This window comes from Cajanus cajan, chromosome 4 (assembly GCF_000230855.2).
Source record: "Cajanus cajan strain Asha chromosome 4, NIPB_CcT2T_4, whole genome shotgun sequence".
Lineage (NCBI taxonomy): Eukaryota > Viridiplantae > Streptophyta > Magnoliopsida > Fabales > Fabaceae > Cajanus > Cajanus cajan.
Window position 1 is genome coordinate 68,640,643 of NC_138520.1, and position 21,895 is coordinate 68,662,537.

Genomic DNA, 21,895 nt, shown 5'->3' on the forward strand with positions numbered 1-21,895 from the left:
ATACTTCTTAAGTTTAGGGACTCAATTTTTTTTAATATAGGAACTTATTTAAGAATTTTCAAATAATTCGGGGATCTATTTAATAATTTAAACTTTTGTCTATTACTTCAGTGTGGCTTTAAACATCATGCAAATGAAATATGAAAAGGTAAAAAAAATACAAGCATTTTTGTTTTGATGCTAAGACCTCAAGTGAATCTTGACTAGGTATGTTTAGAAGTGGGTAATGGATGTACACTTTTCTTGCAGTTTGTAGCCACGGGCATTTGGAAAATATTCCTGCATCTTCCTCTTCTAAGAAGCCATTCATTCACTTATTTAGAGTGAAAGCATAGGACCCTTTGAACATGTTCTCTGAGATGATGGCTAGTTTTCATAAATAGATTCTCTAATTTCTTCAATTGTCCTAACAACTTCCTCCATTGAAGGCCTCGTGTCAGGCATCACTGCCACGCATGCCATTGCCAGTTGCAGCATCTGCACAAGCTCATCTTCAATGTTTGGATATCTCATAAGCTCAAGATCAAACACTTCAGCAGTCCACTCCTCTCTCACTACAGATTGGACCCACTTTGGAAGATCAACCACTTCATCATGACCGTGCCCTGAATACTGAACTGGTGTTTTGCCAGTCAGCATCTCAAGAAGGAGAACACCAAAGCTGTACACATCAGATTTTTGTGAGCATTTTCGTGTCTCGATAGCTTCAGGTGCTCCATAGCCTGGACTTTTGGAGGAGGCACAGAAACTTGTTAGTGGAGTTAGGCCAAAATCTGATATGCAGCCTTGAAGATCTATTGAGAGAATCACATTGGATGATTTTATATTGCCATGGACTAGTTTCCTTCCATTGGCTGAGTGGATATGAGCGATGCCCCTAGCAGCTCCAACCATGATCTTCAATCTTGTATCCCAATCTAGTGGAGGTCTTCCAGTTTCCCTCGATCCTGTCATCATGTTTCACATATCATATTAAGAAAAGGCCACAACAATGGCAATGCATTTTACCATCTCCAAGCTTACATAGAAGTAATCCTCAAGCACCTTCAATATAACAAAATATGAGATAAAACTTGCATATAGTACTATAGGTGTTTTTGTGTTGTTTTTCAATAAAAATTAGAGTTTCAATTTGATATTATGCATAACAAAAGTTTTCATTAAATGATAACATATATGACTGAAGTAAAACTTCATTCTAATTGAAGAACGACATCAATAGTATTTATGGTACTATATCTAAGTTTTATCTCACTTTATTATTTGTCTTTTAATGTGCACAATAATTTTTAGGTTTGTTCTAATACTAATATCTTGTAAACCCAACATGAAACTAGATGTAAAGCATACAACATTACTATGTTGATAGCAACATAGATACCATATAGTGGTATATCTTGTTCTGGCTTCTATAATAAGAAAAGAAATATCAAATATATGACATTGTCAGTCTTGAAAGTGTAATCAGGGAGAAGTTCAAAGTAATATTAATTACCATGCAATAACTTGGAAAAACTGCCGGCTGTTGAGTAGTCATAGACCATTAGTTTTTCATCTTTGGAATAGTAGTAAGCACGAAGGGGAATCACATTTGGGTGATGATCAAGTCTTTGGACAAACTCCATTTGCTGTTCAAATTCCTTTTTCCCCATCGCCACTTCTCTTAACCTCTTCACAACCACTGTTGTTCCATCCTCCAAGATGGCTTTATATGTTGTTCCACAACTTCCCTTCCCAAGCACTTCAGCTGAAGCTCTCAACAAGTCCTCCAGATCAAAACTATGAGAACAACCTTCGGAAAACATCAGCCTGTTTCTCTCAGGTTCTTGCACACCACTCCCAAAGTCCTCCCTAAGCTTCTCACCTTTCTCTGTAGGTGCAACATTTTGTTCACCAACTTTTTTCTTGAAACAGCAGAAGATTACTATAAGACCTGGAAGAAACAGTAATGTTACACCCCCCAAAACAATCGCTAGTTTTGTCCCCTTGCTCATTTTCTTGTTTGATAGATCATATGGTCTTTTGGAAACTGTTGGTGGAGACAATGTGGAAGTAGGGGAATAAACTGAAGAACATTGCTTCAAAGGTATTCCACATAACATCAAATTCCCTCTAAATGAGGAGGCAGGAAACTTACGAAGACCTGAAGGAATAGAACCATTCAGGTAGTTGAAGCTCAAGTCCAAATCCTTAAGGCTAGGAAGGTTAACATCAGGAATAGTTCCTGTGAGAGAGTTATTTTGGAGGTTTAGCCCTATTAGATGTGTCAAATTTTGGATTGAGGCTGGAATTTTTCCTGTGAAAGAGTTATAGGACAAATCAAGAAAGATAAGCCGGGGTGGCAGATAATCAGGAATATCACCTGAGAAGTTGTTGTGTTGAAGATATATAAATCTTAGAGAAGGAAGTGAAAGTAGATCAGTTGGAAGGTTCCCCCTCAAGCTGTTGGACCTAAGACTGAGACTAACGAGGCCATTTAGCTTACCAAGTGTGTTTGGTGGGAGAGAACCTCGCAATCCAACACCTGGAAGCCTTACAGAAAGCACATGGGAACCATCATGATTGCATGTAACTCCCGCCCATGAAGTGCAGATTGAGGTACTAGAGTTCCAATTCACTTTTGGACCATGATGAACTGCAGCAGCAAAGTCAAGGAGTGCTTGCTTTTCTGAATGTAGATCAGCTTTAGTTCGAGGAAACACAAGCAGGAGAAGAAAAATTGCTATTGTGGTAAAGTAGGATTGTAGCATCATCAAGTTTTGTGGTTGAACCAAGGTGCCTGAGATGAGAGGCAGTAACTGGTTGTGTGGTTTCAATAACTCCACTTGTTTCCCTAGCAATGGAGATTTCAAAATGTTACAAACTGATCAAAAGGAGCAACTGTAATCAATCACTTAGCAGGCAATACAACAAAACAGTTGGTTTATGTGGAAATATTTATATATCCAGAAAAGTACTATTGTAAACAATCTTAATTTTTGAGAAATTTGTAAAAATAAATAAACAAACAGAATTTAGTTATTTTAAAAAATCATAATTTTCAATCATGTTTTCTAGCTACGAAAAAACTTTTCAAAAGGCCCATCTAGTTTATCAGCCCTTGGTTAAACTGTACTAAAGTTTGTCTTTCATTTTTTGAAGACGTGAATATCATTTTACATATGACAGAAGAAGTAAAAAAAAAAGAGAGGCTAAAATCATTTTACCGAAGTATTTTATTTTTGCCATTCATTAATTAAAAGAATATTCTCCTTGGATTCACTATACAATGAAACTAATTTTACGCCTGTACCCTTAGAATTTTCATTGATTAGCATTCTTCTCACTCTAAATAGACAAACAAGAACAATGCCAGGCCAAAAACTTCAAGAATTTTAGTTTCATATTACATGTTAACTTGTCCTACATATGCAAAGACATGAACTCACTTGAAAAAGAAGAAAAACATGCAAAAACAAAATGCAAGTAACTGAGAGATGATGCAAACCTTGAAACCAGGAGAAAGGGAAAGCAAGTTGGAAGTGGAAGCCACAATGGGGAGTGTGTAAGTGATGGAAAATGTATAAATGTGATTTTGGGGAAGAAAAGGTTTTTGCTAAAGCAGTGTTGGTGGTGGTAACGGCCAAGAGGGAGCAACCACAAGCTTTAACGGCATAGCTTCAGGAACACGCCAGAATCCACACAGAATCAGAGAGACATAGAGAAAGAGAGGGTTATTAAAAGCTTTATCATAGTACTATACTATAATAACTATCATACTATGTTGCACTGTTCATATATTTTTTCCTTTCGGTTTTCCTGTTTATGATTTGGGAGGCACACATTCAACGTTCAAGTCTCACCTTCAACTTGAAGCCTTCTTCCTTATTAAGCCAAATTTGCAGAGTGTACAGTGGTAATACATTATTATATACACTCCTATGTATATACTATATACTAGTAGAGGATGTGGTTTAACATTAGCTAAGTTGTAAGAGAAACTTTTTTGAAGGTTATGAGGAATGAGTTAGATAGATCAAAGACTTTTTTTTAAAGGCTAGAGTTAATATTTGATTCCTGATAATTATTTTAAGATAAATAAAAACATTTATTTTAAAGATAAAAAAATTAGAAATATCACATATTGAGATAATATTATACAAAGTTGTAGACTGAGTGTGGTTGACTTAACATACCAATAACTTAAGTAAGTAGTTATTAAGAATCATGAAACAGTAGAGAATAAAAATAGCCATTTCAATTTTGGAAAGAATAAAATCAAAATATATTCATTTTAATTATGCTAAAAATATATTTTAAGTATTTTTAAATGAAAAGAAATGAATATTTGAACTACTGAATGAAACTTATTCTATTCTGACTTGCAGATCTCGATGAAAGGCATGGGTTTCCAAATTTATTTTACCTCAATTTCTTGGGCTAAGTTCTTGTTTCGGATCACACATCGAGTAATTTTCGAATCACTAAAATCTATTTTTTCTAATTTGTATGTCACGAACGGACATTTATTTTTTAATTACAAAAAACATTGAATTGCTATTAGATCACATTCATTGCTAGTTGCTACTGTTATATACCTAAAACCGCGTGCTATAGGGGTGTCGATGATTTAATTCCTCTTGGGGCAAAAATAAAAGAATATAGCTTTAGACACACATAAAAAGGTACACAACAATTAAGGAAATGGTGGTACTATTTACACTATTTTCCCCCCTTCTGTAAAGTTGTTAATATGGTTAAATTTGAATATTGATGCTACATTAATAGTTTAATACGTGTATGAGTGTGAATTATATAAATGATGTCACTAACCGTATAGATTTTAATTATATTTTTTTGTTATAACTTTTTGAATAATTATGTTATTGATATAAATTATTATTCTATTGATTTTGTTAATAATTAATCTTTATCAGAAAATTTAACTAATTATTTTTTGTGGAGTCTTTCTTCTCAATCATTTTTTTCCATACATAAAATCTGAACTCAAGACTTTATTTAAGAAGGTTAAAACTGATATGACTTAAACTAACAATTTATTAATTCTTTTTGTTGTTACTTTATGGTCCATAAATGCCAAGTTGTGAATTCAATAAAGGGTTTGGAAGGTTTTGTTTTGTGTATGGGAATTAAAAATGGCATGGTGTTTATGAGACATTAAGAATCATTGATATTGATAATGATATAGTTTGTAGCTAGCGTTGCTTTCTTGAGGTGAAAGTGATGTGTGGATAGTTACATAGCATCCCTCCCTAGACCCAAAGGACCACAACTAAAGTATAAGCCTGCAAACCAACCATGTGGTTCAAATATGTGTCCGTTACAAAGTCATACTTACCCTTAAGTTATTAGACTTTTGAATTCATTTAAAGGTACACTCAAAAGAAGCAGCGAATTTGTTCAATATGCTCTCTACCAATGTCACATTCAAAAAGGATTTGTGATACATGTATATAAGATTTATTCGACGTGTCTCACCTTGTCCCATAGGAGTATTAGAAATGATACTTTGAGACGAATGTAAAACTAAACAAATGGTTTTTGCCTCAAGAACAGAAGATTGTGTTGATTATAAAGTGTATAAGAATTTATTTATGGCATGAAATAAGTCAAAGTATAGGTCTAACTTATTTATAAGTCTAAAAAAACCACTAAATTAGAATAATTATTTTGAATGAGAGTATTTTAAAAAAATATTTTTAGTTAAATTACTTTTCTAAAAAATATTTTTCAATGAAAAGTTTTAAGAATTTTTCTTAATCTCTTATCACTTTCAATATACCCTTTTTATTTTTATTTTCAAATTGAATTTTATAAAATTATTGATAGTTTAAAAATATTTTTTCCATCATAAATTTAAAATATAATTTACATGTTCAAAAATATAGATTAAATAAAATTTTAATTATAATATAATCTATTTATTTACTGTATATATTTAATTATATAAAATAAATATTTATCTGTACATTGATATAGAAATTAGTAGCTACATTCACACTTGGTACAAAAAGAAAATTGTGTCAAGAGTCTTACTGGTGTATGTAATATTATTTTGCTCAAATCAAACGTCACTTTATTTAGCTTTTTACGTATTTTTTATATTCTAGAGTTAGGGCAATATAAAAGAGACGTCAAATTCCTCTTGTTAGTTTGAAGCTTTAAATGGTGCATGTTTTTATTTTTTTTTTCTTTTTAAGGTCAGTTTCGTGTGTTGTGTGTGGAAAAAATTGTACAGTAGTCCATAGCTGTAGTCACATACATATCTTGTAGCTAGAAATAATAATGTACTGCAGTGAATTTCAGTTAGATTTTGAAGTAACGTTAAAGCTTCATTTATTTGAGTGTCCTTATATGTTGTTGTTTGAGGACCAAGTAGTACAATTGAGATGTAATGTGGGGTCTAGGGCAGGGAACAGTTTGTCTTTTAATGGGAACAAGTATTGTTATTAAACTAACAGTTTTTAGTAGAATCACATATTAGCAAAACTCATGAAATATTGATATTAAGAATCTCTTTGCTTTGGCTACCAATGTTAGAACTTAGAAGGTTTAAAATGGAGAATTTTCAACGGATCAACCTGATTTTTTGGTAACAACCTTTTGGGCCTTTTGAACCTGTTAAGAATCTTGAAAAAAAATCCATCAATTTCTAATCACCGACTATTATGATTATATTTATTTTGGGTATCAAGCTGATCAGTGTAAAGTATTCATCAATTTACCAATGAGATATTAGTCAAACAATACTGAATTTGGTCTTTTAAAACAAGATTTTGGATTGAAATCTTGTATATAGAAAAAATGAGGCTAAGAAGGGAGAGTACCACTAAAGGTGGTAGTTAGGTTTTCTAACTGAAATTAATTATTAACAAAGTCAATAAATATTTTGTACCAATAACATGATTATAAAAAAATATTTATCAACTTTGTCAATGATTATTCTTCGTAAAAAAATCCAACTGATTGCCTTCAATCATTTTTCATTCACAAGATTTTACCTCAAAACATTAAGAGATCTGATTTGAGTTCTATTCAAACCATTGACTTGTTGCTTGATTATATTTATTTTATTTCAAATTTTATTTAAAAAAAACTACTTTTTAAAAATTCATCAAAGTTTTACTATTGTATTTGGGAAGTAAAAGGCACTAAAATGTAGAAAAATTCAACTCAACTCAACTAGTATTCATTGTCAAGGAGAAAATAACACTCAACCATAGTGTTTGCATAAAACATCACATTCCATCTCTATGTACTTACAGTACTACATTTGCCTTTTGACAAATGCACACAAGGTATGCAAAGACAGAACTCACTCATTTATGAAAATTCTCATTCTCCCAAGAAAGTATGAAATCTTTCATGTAAATTTTTTCCTGCATTGTTTGTATAGGTTTAAGATCAAAGTAAAATCCACTGATTTCTCAGCAGAATCCAGAAAACATATGAATGCATCTTCACTTCTCCACCTTGGAGCTATATAAGTTGAAACATCCCATCCCTTCAAAAAATTGAGACAATAATTAGAACATAAAACAACATGTTACAAATGTGTGCTAGGCAGAACCTGAACCTCCTTAGATGTTATAAGAGACCAAAGGGTTCAGGCAGGTGCTCAAATCCGTTATCAAATATGGCTTGATCGCACTTATCATCAGCACCATGCAGCCAGTTTGTGTTCTTCAAATCTTCTTTAAACAATAGTGCATCATAACGAGAACTCTCATAGATGTCCACTTCACTAAGTTTTGCAGAATATTGTCTTTCATCGACCTCTCTTCCCTTTATCATACTCCTATTAATGCCATTTCCCACATCAAAACTAGCTCCATTGTTTCCATTCATGTCAACAGATGCTGGAGCACTCGAAACTCGATGAGACTGGCTCTTGGGAGTGGAAGTTCTAATACTCTGGGGAAAGAGTGTGGTGCTTGATAGTGAACGAATATTTCCTGAGCTATTCCTTATATCCTGTTAAATGGAAAAAGCACATAGAAAATCAGGTTTGAGTTAATAGAACAAACTTGCTTGAAGCATGCATCTTCTCAAAGTAAGTTCCAGCAACCAAATAAATGCTTATAACTAAATGGTCATAACAAGAAATATGGCAAGCCTAATAGATAACCGAGCTCAAAGATAAATGGATTATAAAGACAAAAATACAAGAAGATGAGGCCAATTCATAAGGTATCACAATGTGAATAATGATGAATCATGGCATTAATGATAAGGATTGCTGTCTCATTTGGACCATTATTTTCAAGCCTTTTTGGATAAACTTAACTATAAGCACTTATTAAAAAAAATAATACAAAGGTAAAATGACCTGATGTTCTCGCATAAGTTAAAATCAAGTTATGCACTTAATTTTTATAGAAGCTCCTTTCGTTTAACTTCTCCAAAATTAAGGTTTATAAGTTCATTTTAGCTTATAAAGAAGCTCAAATTCATTTTACCTTCTTACTTTCTTTTTCTATAAGTATTTATGAAAAAGTTTATCTAACCAGAACTTCAGTCAAGGTGTAAATAGTTTGATAGAATAAAACATCAACCTAATGTCTATTATGATCATGAATTATATTTGAAACAGTTGAATGTTGATAGTTCTAATCAGCAAACTTTGATTGTTAATCCTGCAGAATTGAAAGAGAAGAGTATACAAACCATGTGCTTAATAGCCATATCCAAGGATTTCTTTGAGATAGTCCTCCCAAATCCAGAGTTGTCAGTGGCAGTAGTTGAAGCCTTAACAGATTTCCTTGCAACTACCTCAGGAGCATGTGAGACTTTCCTTGGCTCAGGAGCATCAGCATGATGGCCATTGGCATAGCCACGGCTTTTCGCTGCAGGTTCCGTCACTCTCCCCCTACTAACTATAGGAGATGAATGTCTCCTTGACATGGTAACTGATGAGGCTTGAGTTTCAGAACCATTATTAGCCTTCAAAGTGGATGCACCAGGACGTGATCTGCCTGCAGAAACTGGCCTATCAGGCAAAGTTGTTCTAAGGTTTGGTGGTGTATCAAGGGGAAAATCAGGAGGAACAATTGGCTGTGGTGGAGGCCTAACTCGCGGACTTGGTGAGCTTGGCCTTGATGCAGGCGCTGAACTGCGTCCATTCAATGAAACACGGCTAGCTGAAGTTGAAGAACTTGTTGGTGATGGAGATAAAGATGGCATTGAGCTCCTACGTGTCGGAGTAGAAGGCCGAGACAGCGACCGAGTTGATGAAGCAGATGGAGAGTGCAAGTTTGCAGGAATGTGAGGCCTAGAACTAGGAGTGGATGGCCTTGAGCTTTGTGGTGATGGTCTATGCTTCTCAGCTGTGGAATTGGAGGAAACTGAGCGTGGTTTGGAAGGCGTTGAGGATCGTGATGCTGTTGAGCGAGATGAGGAGGGAGTGGAAGGCCTTGCTGCAGATGAAGAGCGAGTTATGGGGGAAGATGGTCTAATGTAAGATGAAACTGAGGCTGAGCTTGTGTTGAGGATTGAAGAGGAGGGTCTGTTTGAAGAATAGGAGCTGTATTGTGAGTGTGAAGTGGAGATGGAAGAGCGAGTCACTGAACTGCTTCTTGCTGGTCTAGAGGGATTTGTGTTCTCTGATTGTGAGACTGCAAGCTGAAAGAAACATGATTAACAAGTTAAAACTTTATAGCATTTAGTTCTCCAAGTGATTTGTATGCATAAATATAGGTTTTTGAACAAACTTCTCTATAAGAAGGTAAAATGAGTTGAACTTCTCTTATAAGCTAAAATCAACTTATACACTTAACTTTTGTAAAAGCACTCTACTTAACTTCTCCAAAAGTTGAAGTGTATAAGTTGATTTTAGCTTATACGAGAAACTTAATTCATTTAAAATCTGTTTTGATATAAGTTTAGAAATGCTCTTAAGAACTTTTATATTAAAAAATACTCTTTATTTCTAGTAGAAAAGCTCTAAAAAACACTTCTAACTTGTATCCAAACAGACCCTTAATCTTCTTATTTTCTTTTCATGTAAGTGATTCTAAACAAGACCTAAATAGCAGTTAGTTTCTGTGAGTTGAAACAGCAACAACCAAATCCATATTCAACTAGATGGAGTCGGCAACATGGATTAAACAATGTCAGTGTATTGTGAATCATGCTAATAGACAAACTCACAGAAACTGTGGTTTAAATTCTTGCTGTAACTCACATTTTTTGTGAGATGAAACAAAGATTTAAATAAGCACTTGAACTGCTGCTGAAGTAATCAAGTGTACTGGTGAATTGTCATAAGCATATTGGTTAGAGAAGCTAGCTTGGGATTTGGGAAACATCTAATACCAAATGCAAACACACATTTCCATCATATAATTCTTCACTCCAAAGTCCAAACCTCCCCAAAAGCAAAGACCATGGTCCTTAATGGTGGGAAGGAGTATAATCCTCCTTCACTAGAAATTTATGGCGAATACCTTATCAATCTACTCTCTAACAAATCAGTAAGCATGGATATTGGTATCATATATGGAATGAACTTTTAGAAATTACATGAAGAAATTATGAGAGCGACACACGTACTCTTGAGGTCTTAGAGGTAGATGTTGATCTAGTCAAACTTCTTCTTGGAGGCACTAAGGTTGCTTGTGGTTCGCCTTCTGACGATGGAAAAACAGGGGTCCCCGGGGGAGTGAGAAGCCTAATAACATAAAATAGTTATAATAATAACAAATTAAGCAACCAATAGTAATATCAAGTTGTTTTATTTTGTGCTAGAGTATGAGATAATTCCAAAATTTGAATAAACACTAACCCATCAACTAAAACATTCTAATCTAAATTTAACTGAATCGGTTGAGTTCCATCAAAGTATTGCAAATGTTTTGAGAATAAAGTTTTTCAGCAATTAATTCCAGATCTATGAATAAGGCTAACAAAGCACATATTTCACTATCGCTTTCCTTATTTGTTCTATCTGTTCTCTTAAAATAGTGATTTCATAGTTTTATTAGCCAAATTGAATCTACTAAAGAGATCATGCCATATTTGAACAACCTACCAGTCATAATCATGCTTTCCTCCTTCTGTAGATGATAACAGATCATCAATCCCATTTCTAGCTGGTTTTGCTGTTCCAACTGAGAGCCTCCCCAGTTTCACAGAAACTAAATCCACAAAAAAAAATATATATAAATACAACACATAGAGACCACCTTAAAAAAAAACATGGCCTAGAGCATAATTTACATTAGAAATCAACCATAAATCAATCACAACTTTCATAATCATGTAATTCATTCACAAATGGTAATTATCTCTAAATTTATAATAACATTATCATCACCGTCATAATTTTCTTAAACCATTATACACATAACCATTCTTTTTTTGTTATTACTAGAAACTAGAGCAAACAAATACATAACCAGAAACAAACAAGAGTGTTAGCAGATATTAAGAACAGAGAGAAAAGGGTGGAGGGAGCACCATCTGAGGATTCATCAGAAGAAGCAAGAGAGAGGGTGCGGCGGTTGTTGGAGAAAAGATCGAGGTTGTCATCGTGATTGTTGTTGGTCACACCATTGAAGCTATGCCCTCTACGGTGATGGTTGAGGGATCCCAACAGAGACTCTCTAACATTCCTACCACTCATCATGCTTGCTTGTGTTGCAACAACAAGATCTAGAACTGCACCACTCAGCACTCAACAATCTCTCATGTTTCATGTTTCACGTTTCATGTTCCAACGTTCAGATCTATGATCTATCTCCACCCTTGCCCTTGTTCCATGTCTCAACACTAGTGTTCCCATTGTGATGAGATGTGGTGGTGTCAGAGAGAACTAAAAAATCATGGATGCCCACATGGCTGCTTCGTGTTATTTCATTTCATTCGTCCAAACCCAATACCAAAGATTGCATTTTGAGACACTTGCTATTTACAAAGTGAAATAATGCCCCATCCGCACATGGCATGGGATCGAGGTTCCCTTGTCCCTTGTGCTGCTTGCTTTTGTGTGGATTTCTCGTGCTTCCTTCTTCCCTTTATTTTTTTTTATTTTTTATTTACAATTTACTGTTCATTTCTAAGGAGAATCCTGTTATGCAACATTGACATTTCATGTTACCGCTACATTACATTACCTTGCACGTGAGTTCCACTCTCATCCTTGGATATATTCACCTTCTTTTTCTTATTTAAGGTTTTATGCAGAAATCATTAGAAATATGTCACGCTCAATCGCTACATGCTATTTTATACACGTTGTATATGATATGATTTTTATTTTGAGTATAAGTATAATTAGGAAGTTTAATTATTTTTAAAAAAATATGATATGATTTTTGTTTTAAATATAAGTATAATCAAGAGGTTTAATTAACCCTAAGCGTGTGATTCAACGGTAGGGGTTGATCCACGCTTAAGTAAGGTCAGGAGTTTGAATCCTGCCTTGTGTATGCAGTCACTTTAAATCTTGGAGCCAACTATCTCATCTTTTGAGGTGGTAGAAGTTTAATTAATCTGGTTAGAAGCATGAGAACCTAGGGTCAATCCTCATTACAACCATCTTTATAATATTTTCTGTCTTTAAAAAACAAAAAACAGAAAGTTTAATTCTTTTGGATTAAGAAACACAAATATCAAATTATTTGTAATAATATTTAATTTAGTAAATATAATATGATACTTTATATTAGAGATAACAATAGTCCTTGATAATACTCCTTAGTAAAAAAAATAAGAGATAACAATAGTAGAGTTTAAGTATAATATTATATAATACCCATTGACGTACCTGCATAATATAAATATTCATACATGCGCATACCCATGTGATAAGTGGCAAGTTAACTACTTATATATTTATATTTATTTTGTTATTCGCATTAACTTATATATATATGGTTAATAAATAAAAAAATATTAATTAAAAATCAATATACTAATATTCGTTAATCAATTGACGTTTTAAGTTATCTTCAAGATTTTGAGTTTAAATCTTAAATTTGATTAAAAAAATAATATTAAGAATAATTTTAATACAGTTAAAATTTAAAAGAGACTAATTTCTAATAAAATTGATAGATATTCTTGTCAATATTATAATACCAAAATAAAAATAACTAAATTAAAAATTCACTTATAACATCATCCAAACATAATATTAAATCATCTAAACTTAACATAGAATTTTGAAAAATAATTTTAAATCACCCAAAAATAAGTCTTAACTCTTTATCAAACAACATTAAAAATATGATATTTTAAATATAAATTATAATCATTTATATTATTTTGAAAACTAAACCAGACCTTGACTAAATGGGATTGGAAAAATGATAAGGTGTCCAGTCTAACAACTAATAAAAATTTGTTTTAGAATGGGGTTGAATCAGTAAACAATTGGTTGAACCTAAAGTTGAATCAGCAAACAATTTGTTGAACTAATCTAAAATTAGAAAAAAATCAATCTAGAAAATCGGTTTGAGTTAATCCTATTTAAATAAATAAATATTTTAATTTTTTAAATTTTATTTATAATATTATTAATAATAAAAAAAATAAATTAAAATAAATTATTTTATCAATTATTTTAATACTTTTCTTATAAAAATAATTTATTCATTTATATTAACTTACAAATTTCATATCTCAAGTTTTATAACTTATATTATATTAATTTACATTTTTATTTTAGATATGAACTTATTATTATTAATGAAAATTAGTATAATTTTATTCAAATTTAAATTTAAATATTATATTATATTTAATTTAGACTTTAACGTATATATATATATTGAATGTAAGAATATATAAATGTTATTTTAATATTTTTGACACCAATAATATTTTTATTTTTATTTTTTATTTTTATAAAAATTATGATATTATATTTATTTAATATTATTTTATACAATATTATTATTATTATTATTATTAGTTTAACTACTATTAAATCATTAAACCAATACCTATCATCATTAAAAACTTGACATCATGGAATAGTATTATCAAAGACATGCCAAAAAATGATACTAATTGACTTATAATTTTAAAAAAATACAAATTGATAGATTAATTTATCTTATTCTTAATATTTGTGCAAATGTATATCTGTTAAAAAATATTATTTTATTCAGTAATACCAATAAAAACTAAATCATAACCAAAAAGAATAAATATTTTTTTTTACTGAAAAAGAATAAAGATTACGCTATCTGAAATGATAATTAAGATATAAATAGAAAATAAAATAAATATAATTGATTAAATAAAATAATATAATATAAGATTCTAGATTAGGAGCTTATATTATAATATAAGATATTTTATTTAAATAACTGTATATAAATATTTGTGGGGTGTGGGGTGGGGTGAATACTTATCATAGAATTAGATTAAATGACTAAGGTCAAATAAACTCAACTTTTCGGCTTAAATTTTAAGAGTTTAACTTAAAAGTCATGTAAAGTAGTGCCAACTTTTTCGTGCCTAAATTTTAAGAATGTGGGGTGACTTATTTGGGCCATTAAATCATGCTAAACAAACTAAGATTTAAAAAAAAAATCAATTTAATATTAATTACATGTTAAGCTAGTTCACCAATAAGTCATACTCAAATTGACAACTTAATTTTAATTGGTTTATAGTGTAAAAGAAAATATTGTTGACATATATTTTATGGTGTAAAAATTACGTTCACAATATATAAAAATTAAATTTTATATATTAATATAATATATTAAATTGTTAATATAAATTTACAATACTAATAATTTAATTTTCTTTAAATAAAATCTATACAAATAAAGACAACTGTAATATCTAACATTTTTACATGTTCTAATTTTTTTATATCGTAAAAATTATGTTTGACAATAAATTTGAAGAACTTATAAATTTTTTTGACTTACTTATAGGTTATTTTGACCAAAATAAAATTGTTTAGTTTAAGAATTTATTTAAAGAATTTATAACGTTTTTATAAATTAATTGAGGTAGCTTATAGTTCATAAGTTATTAATTTCTTTTCTCTTTCATTTTTTTTATCCTCATTAATTTAATTAAAAACCTTATTTATGTTTTTTTAATTTAAAAATAATTTTGCTTACACATCATTCCCCTACTTTCATTAAATACGACATCTTACATTAATCAGTTCAACTAATTTTATTAAATATTTTCAATTCAATTAATTAACTTATAAATTTTTTAACTCTTAATTTATAATTTATAAGTTTTCAATCAACTTATAAACTAACTTTATCTAATACAATAAAAATAAGTTTCAAGCTCCTAAAATAAACTATGTATTAAACAATCTTATTTTACTCAAACTAACTTATAAAATGGTCAAAAAGCTTATACGCTAATTTTAACAAATAAAAATGTAGTATAATTAGCTGCTTAAGCATATGATAAAAAACAAAAAAATTGATCCAGATGAAAGAACATTGACTGTGATAATTAATAAAGATACTTGGGGTATAAAAAAAAAGAAAAAAGTACCCAACATTTGTTTGTAGTAAATTCCACTTTTTTAATGAATTAAAATTTTAATAATTTTATTACAGCGTCAATGTAAAAAAAATTAACAAATTTACCATATATATATATATATGTGTGATAATTTAATATTAGATAATATAATTCCTTTTATATTTTTAATGTATTATAATTAAATTCTAAAAATTATAATTGAATTTGTCTAAAAGCACTCATTTATCTCTTACTTAACGAAAAAAAATAACAAAAATGAATTTTTTTTAAATAATCGTAATCCATCTCTTCTTAATTTAAAAAAAATTATCAATAAAAAATATTTTAAAATGAGGAGATATTCTCTTGGGTATGTTTGTTTATTTTTGGTATACAATATAAATGAATATTTTTTTCTTGATAATTATGTTATTGTTACAACATATTTATTGATTTTGTTGATAATTAATTTTATTAGAGAACTTAATTGATCACTTTAATAAAGTATTTGTTCTGTGTCATTTTTTTTCATCTATAATACTTTCAAATTGAGATGTTACTTAAAAAAAAAAACAAATTTAGTTTCACTTATAGTAATAATTTGTTGGGTATAAAAGTACATATTTGTTTTACCTTATAAGAAACATTTCATTTATGTTGAAAATTCCACACATGACCTATACGCGGTTACATGAGTTGTTAATGAGTAAAGTATAGATTTATTAAAAAAAAATTAATATGCTATGAGTACCACCTAACTGTGTGATATGATTGATATGATATGCAATTAATTGGTAATTTATTCATCATTAATAATGCACGAAAGGCAACAAATTCATACTACAACCTATAAGAATATTAACACAAGTGTTACCTTTTCCCCAAGGGAACTCAAAAGGTTGTGTGGCCATGAGAGGAACAATAGAAAAAAGAAGACTTTTAAGACTGTTTTGTTATTCTAACATTTTTAAAATTTAACCATTTTGTTGTCAACAATGGACCCACTTTCAATTGTTATGGCATTGTGTAGTCATTATTTGTGGGTTAAACTTAATTGCTTGAGAAGGTTGCTAATGTATCTACTAAAGGTGTAGTACTTGTTTCTTAACCCCTTCAACCACTTCAATATTATATACATGCATTCAATTATTGCAAAGCAATCATATTTTTTTGGTTTTTTGTTTGCATGGTGATAATTTGGAGATGAGAGACGACAGAGTAAGTGAGAATAAAAACTTGGCTTCTTTATTTAATTCTATGACTTGAATATCATTTTTAAGGTGCATTTTTTAGAGACGTTGCAACCACCGTTAGCTCTAACGCACCAACCTGATCTTATTTTCTGTCCTTTTATGACAAAACCTAACCAGTAGTTTCCATTTTAATGGCATGTTTTTTAATACTATATCAAACTTTTTTTCATTTTTATGCTTATGTCGAATCAACTTGTCTATACTTTCATTGATGAATACTATCTAGTTTAATGGTTACTGTAATGGGAAAATTATTATTGGTGTGACTTTTAAGAATTATTACTGTGTAATAGGGAACTTGTTGTTGGTGTGGCTTTTAAGAATTATTGATGGTGTGATTTTCATAGTAATTGTTGTAAAAGTCACAAATATATTAAATATATATATATATATATATATATATATATATATATATATATAATATTTTATCATTAGATGATGGTGTAAAATTATATAACTTCTTTTTAAGTACTATATCAAACTTGAGTACACAGGGTTTAGGGAGAAGAAAAATATAATGCAGTTAAGAGAGAAATGTGTGAACTTGAGGAGACAAAAAGGAACTTGGGTGTTTAGTCCATTTCAAAAAATTATTCCTCCCAAGAAAAAAAAAAAAGAATTTAGCTGTATGTATAGCTAGATTAGGGATGATGTTACTAAAGTTTAAATTTTAGGCTAATCAATAAAAAGTGTTGATTATTAATTTTTATAAAGTAAAAAAGACTACATGTGTTAATAAAAAAAACCTTGATACTTAATTTTTTCATTAAAGTAAAAAAAAAATATTTCTTTGAATTTATTCTAAGTTTCACTCATTCTTGAGTGGGCTTCCGTTTAAATAAGATTGAGAAAAACATGTACTTATTATTATTTTTATTATTGTTGTTATTATTATATACTAAACTAATAGAGATAAAAGTGTTCCATGTTTTTGTACATTTATTTTTAAGAGATTTTGGGAGAAGATGGCCATAGTAGAAAAAAAGAAAATATTAAAGTTTGCAAGTAAGTAACTATACAAGGTGATTTGTTTTTATTATTTCGTAGAGTGGGGTTTTTTTTTGCCGTGCAAAGAGTGAGTATTTTTTATTTATTTATAAAAAGAGTGAGTAATTTTAAAAATTATAAGTTGTGTAGTATAACTTTAGAAGTAAAAATGTCTAATTAATAAATGGAAACAAAAGATAATGTATAGATATATATTTCAAACTCGTGATTAATAAAAAAAATATATAATTTTTTTTATTAATCATTCTTTATCTTATTTAAATAATTAAAAATATTTATGTATATCTTTTTTTTAAAGAAATAATTATATATTTTTATACGTCCAACTAAATTATAATTTTTTTTAAGAAAACTAAATTATACTTTTTTAACTGTATTTTTCTTTATTTTTCCATATTTCTTTCTCTTAACACAACTTAACCAATATGATATTAATTTGTAACTTTTTTTAATTCAACTTTAATTAGTATTTTAGTTTGTATGTTAAGTGTACTATCCGTACTGCCATACCGAGCTCGAGCTCGGTATCACAGTGTGGAATAATCTCGGGCACGCACTGGGAGATCTCGGCCTAAGCGAGATCCGCAATCTAATCAGATCATAACTGATCTCGGAGATCTCTCCAAACGAGATCTACTATCTAATCAGATCATAACAGATCTTAGGCCCAAGACCCAACACAACCCTAATTCACACAAAGGTACGTGCATTATTTATACGAGACTCATACTCCCACAAACACTAACTTTAGCATCGGAGTCTCTTTTGCAGGTACTACCCCCATCTTGGAGCACCAACGTACCCGTGAAGGAGGCTCATCGATCTTACCTGGCAGATCAGCTCTACAACAGATTTCCGGTAAGAACATTTGGCGCCCACCGTGGGGCCGATCAAGACAATTCTTATCGTCCACCTGTATGGTTTTCACCAGAAGCCACAGCAGACGCGCAACAGACGACGTGGATCACTCAACTACCATGGATAGTGACGCAGCAACGTTGAGGAGGCTGATCGACCAGGTCAAATAGATGCGGCAACAACACGCCGCCGACCTACAAAGCATGCGTGCCAAGCACGAAACTGATCTAGCGGCAATGCGCACCGCTAATGAAGCCGACCTAGCGGCACTACGCGCCGAGAATGAGCGCATTCGTGCCCAACTCCCTCGGCGTCCCTCAGATCAACCCCCTCTGCAGAGTAACCTGAATGAGGACGAAGGGCATTCGATTTCTAAACCCCGAACTACGACCAGAGCATCGACTCCACGACCTGCCACGCATCGGTCTCATGCACCGACGCACAAGTCGACTCAGGATGTCAGCAGGGCCCCCACTCATGTCACAGAGGGTCAAGAAACTTTCCGCCGTCATCCTTTTTTGGATGGCATCATGGAGACTCCACTCCCCCGCAGATGGAAGCCTCTCCACCTTGATCGCTATGATGGCACGACGGACCCCGATGAACATATTGACCTGTATACAACCCAGGTAAACCTCTACACTAACAATGATGCTATCTTGTGTAGGGTTTTCCCGACCTCGCTCAAAGGGGCCGCACTCAACTGGTATACCCAGCTACCTGCCGAGTCAATTGACAGCTTTGACACTCTGGTCAGACGATTCACGGCGCAGTATGCAATGAGTCGACCTCACCTCGTAACGTCGGCTACTCTGGCCAGCCTCAGACAGGGCGACGACGAACCACTACGGACGTTCATGGAACGTTTTGTTGGCATCCCGGGGAAGATTCGCAACTTGAATCCCGAGGTCGCCCTACACGCCATGCTCATGGCGCTCAAGCCGGGACCTTTTGTGGACAGCCTGTGTCGCCGAGCTCCCGCTGATATGGACGGACTCCGTGCCCGAGCTGCCGGGTACATACAGATGGAAGAGCACTCTGCTTTTCGTGACCAGGTTCGCAACAAACCACAAGGAAAGCAAGACCAAGGTCAGGCCACAAACATTTAAAGTTGGCGACCTTGTTTGGTGGGGTGAGAGAGGCAAGAATAGACCCCTCCGAAGGGAAATTCGGAACTTGGAATGTCACCCACCTCAATATTTATTTCTCTTAACTTGTAAATTCAGGTGACGTACTCTTTTTACTCCTCAGCCTTTTTTCCCACTAAGGAAAAAGGTTTTTGGCCAAGGAAGGTTTTAACGAGGCACACCTAAAAAATAATCAACAAAACAACTCTATTCCCACACATTTTTTGTATTGGCACATTAATCGTTGACGACTTGCCGAGGCTGAGTCCGAACCTCGAGATCCCATTTTATTAGTCCGAACCTCGAGATCACATTTTCTTAACCAAGGTCAAGTTCGAACCTTGTTATGCCGAGGTCGAGTCCGAACCTCGAGATCACATTTTCTTAACCAAGGTCGAGTACGAACCTTGTTATGCCAAGGTCGAGTCCGAATCTTGAGATTACATTTTCTTAACCAAGGTCGAGTACGAACCTTGTTATGCCGAGGTCGAGTCCGAACCTTGAGATTGCATTTTCTTAACCAAGGTCGAGTACGAACCTTGTTATGCCGAGGTCGAGTCCGAACCTCGAGATTGCATTTTCTTAACCAAGGTCGAGTACGAACCTTGTTATGCCGAGGTCGAGTCCGAACCTCGAGATTGCATTTTCTTAACCAAGGTCGAATTCGAACCTTGTTATGCCGAGGTCGAGTCCGAACCTTGAGATTACATTTTCTTAACCAAGGTCGAGTACGAACCTTGTTTTGCCGAGGTCGAGTCCGAACCTCGAGATTGCATTTTCTTAACCAAGGTCAAATTCGAACCTTGTTATGCCGAGGTCGAGTCCGAACCTTGAGATCTCATTTTATTAACCAAGGTCGAGTTCGAACCTTGTTATGCCGAGGTCGAGTACGAACCTCGAGATCACATTTTTCTTAACCAAGGTCGAGTTCGAACATTGATATGTCGAGGTCGAGTCCGAACCTCGAGATCACATTTTCTTAACCAAGGTCGAGTTCGAACCTTGATATGCCAAGGTCGAGTCCGAACCTTGAGATCACATTTTCTTAACCAAGGTCGAGTTCGAACCTTGTTATGCCGAGGTCGAGTCTGAACCTCGAGATCACATTTTATTAACCAAGGTCGAGTCCGAACCTTGAGATCTCATTTTATTAACCAAGGTCGAATTCGAACCTTGTTATGCCGAGGTCGAGTCCGAACCTCGAGATCACATTTTCTTAACCAAGGTCGAGTTCGAACCTTGATATGCCAAGGTCGAGTCCGAACCTTGAGATCACATTTTCTTAACCAAGGTCGAGTTCGAACCTTGTTATTCCGAGGTCGAGTCCGAATCTCGAGATCACATTTTATTAACCAAGGTCGAGTTCGAACCTTGTTATGCCAAGGTCGAGTCCGAACCTTGAGATTACATTTTCTTAACCAAGGTCGAGTACGAACCTTGTTATGCCGAGGTCGAGCCCGAACCTCGAGATCACATTTTCTTAACCAAGGTCGAGTTCGAACCTTGATATGTCAAGGTCGAGTTCGAACCTTGATATGCCAAGGTCGAGTCCGAACCTTGAGATCACATTTTCTTAACCAAGGTCGAGTTCGAACCTTGTTATGCCGAGGTCGAGTTCGAACCTCGAGATCACATTTTATTAACCAAGTTCGAGTCCGAACCTTGAGATCTCATTTTATTAACCAAGGTCAAATTCGAACCTTGTTATGCCGAGGTCGAGTCCGAACCTCGAGATCACATTTTCTTAACCAAGGTCGAGTTCGAACCTTGATATGCCAAGGTCGAGTCCGAACCTTGAGATCACATTTTCTTAACCAAGGTCGAGTACGAACCTTGTTTTGCCGAGGTCGAGTCCGAACCTCGAGATTGCATTTTCTTAACCAAGGTCGAATTCGAACCTTGTTATGCCGAGGTCGAGTCCGAACCTTGAGATCTCATTTTATTAACCAAGGTCGAATTCGAACCTTGTTATGCTGAGGTCGAGTCCGAACCTTGAGATCTCATTTTATTAACCAAGGTCGAGTTCGAACCTTGTTATGCCGAGGTCGAGTCCGAACCTCGAGATCACATTTTCTTAACCAAGGTCGAGTTCGAACCTTGTTATTCCGAGGTCGAGTCCGAACCTCGAGATCACATTTTATTAACCAAGGTCGAGTTCGAACCTTGTTATGCCAAGGTCGAGTCCGAACCTTGAGA

General features: G+C 33.0%; 2 protein-coding genes across 2 annotated transcripts; both read right to left on the reverse strand.

Moving 5' to 3' along the window:
• Window positions 1-78: 78 nt before the first annotated feature.
• LOC109788521 (putative inactive receptor kinase At5g58300) lies at window positions 79-3,991 on the reverse strand. The gene is made up of 3 exons (XM_020347266.3): window positions 3,488-3,991; window positions 1,496-2,833; window positions 79-947 (listed from the first exon to the last, which is right to left on the reverse strand). Exons 2-3 carry the CDS (start codon window positions 2,751-2,753, stop codon window positions 367-369), a joined length of 1,839 nt encoding a protein of 612 aa, XP_020202855.1. The 5' UTR covers window positions 2,754-2,833; window positions 3,488-3,991; the 3' UTR covers window positions 79-366.
• A 3,168-nt stretch (window positions 3,992-7,159) lies between these two features.
• LOC109794791 (serine/arginine repetitive matrix-like protein) lies at window positions 7,160-12,050 on the reverse strand. Its single transcript, XM_020354233.3, has 5 exons — window positions 11,458-12,050; window positions 11,030-11,135; window positions 10,552-10,669; window positions 8,668-9,621; window positions 7,160-7,974 (listed from the first exon to the last, which is right to left on the reverse strand). Exons 1-5 carry the CDS (start codon window positions 11,624-11,626, stop codon window positions 7,588-7,590), a joined length of 1,734 nt encoding a protein of 577 aa, XP_020209822.1. The 5' UTR covers window positions 11,627-12,050; the 3' UTR covers window positions 7,160-7,587.
• Between the last annotated feature and the right edge of the window lie 9,845 nt (window positions 12,051-21,895).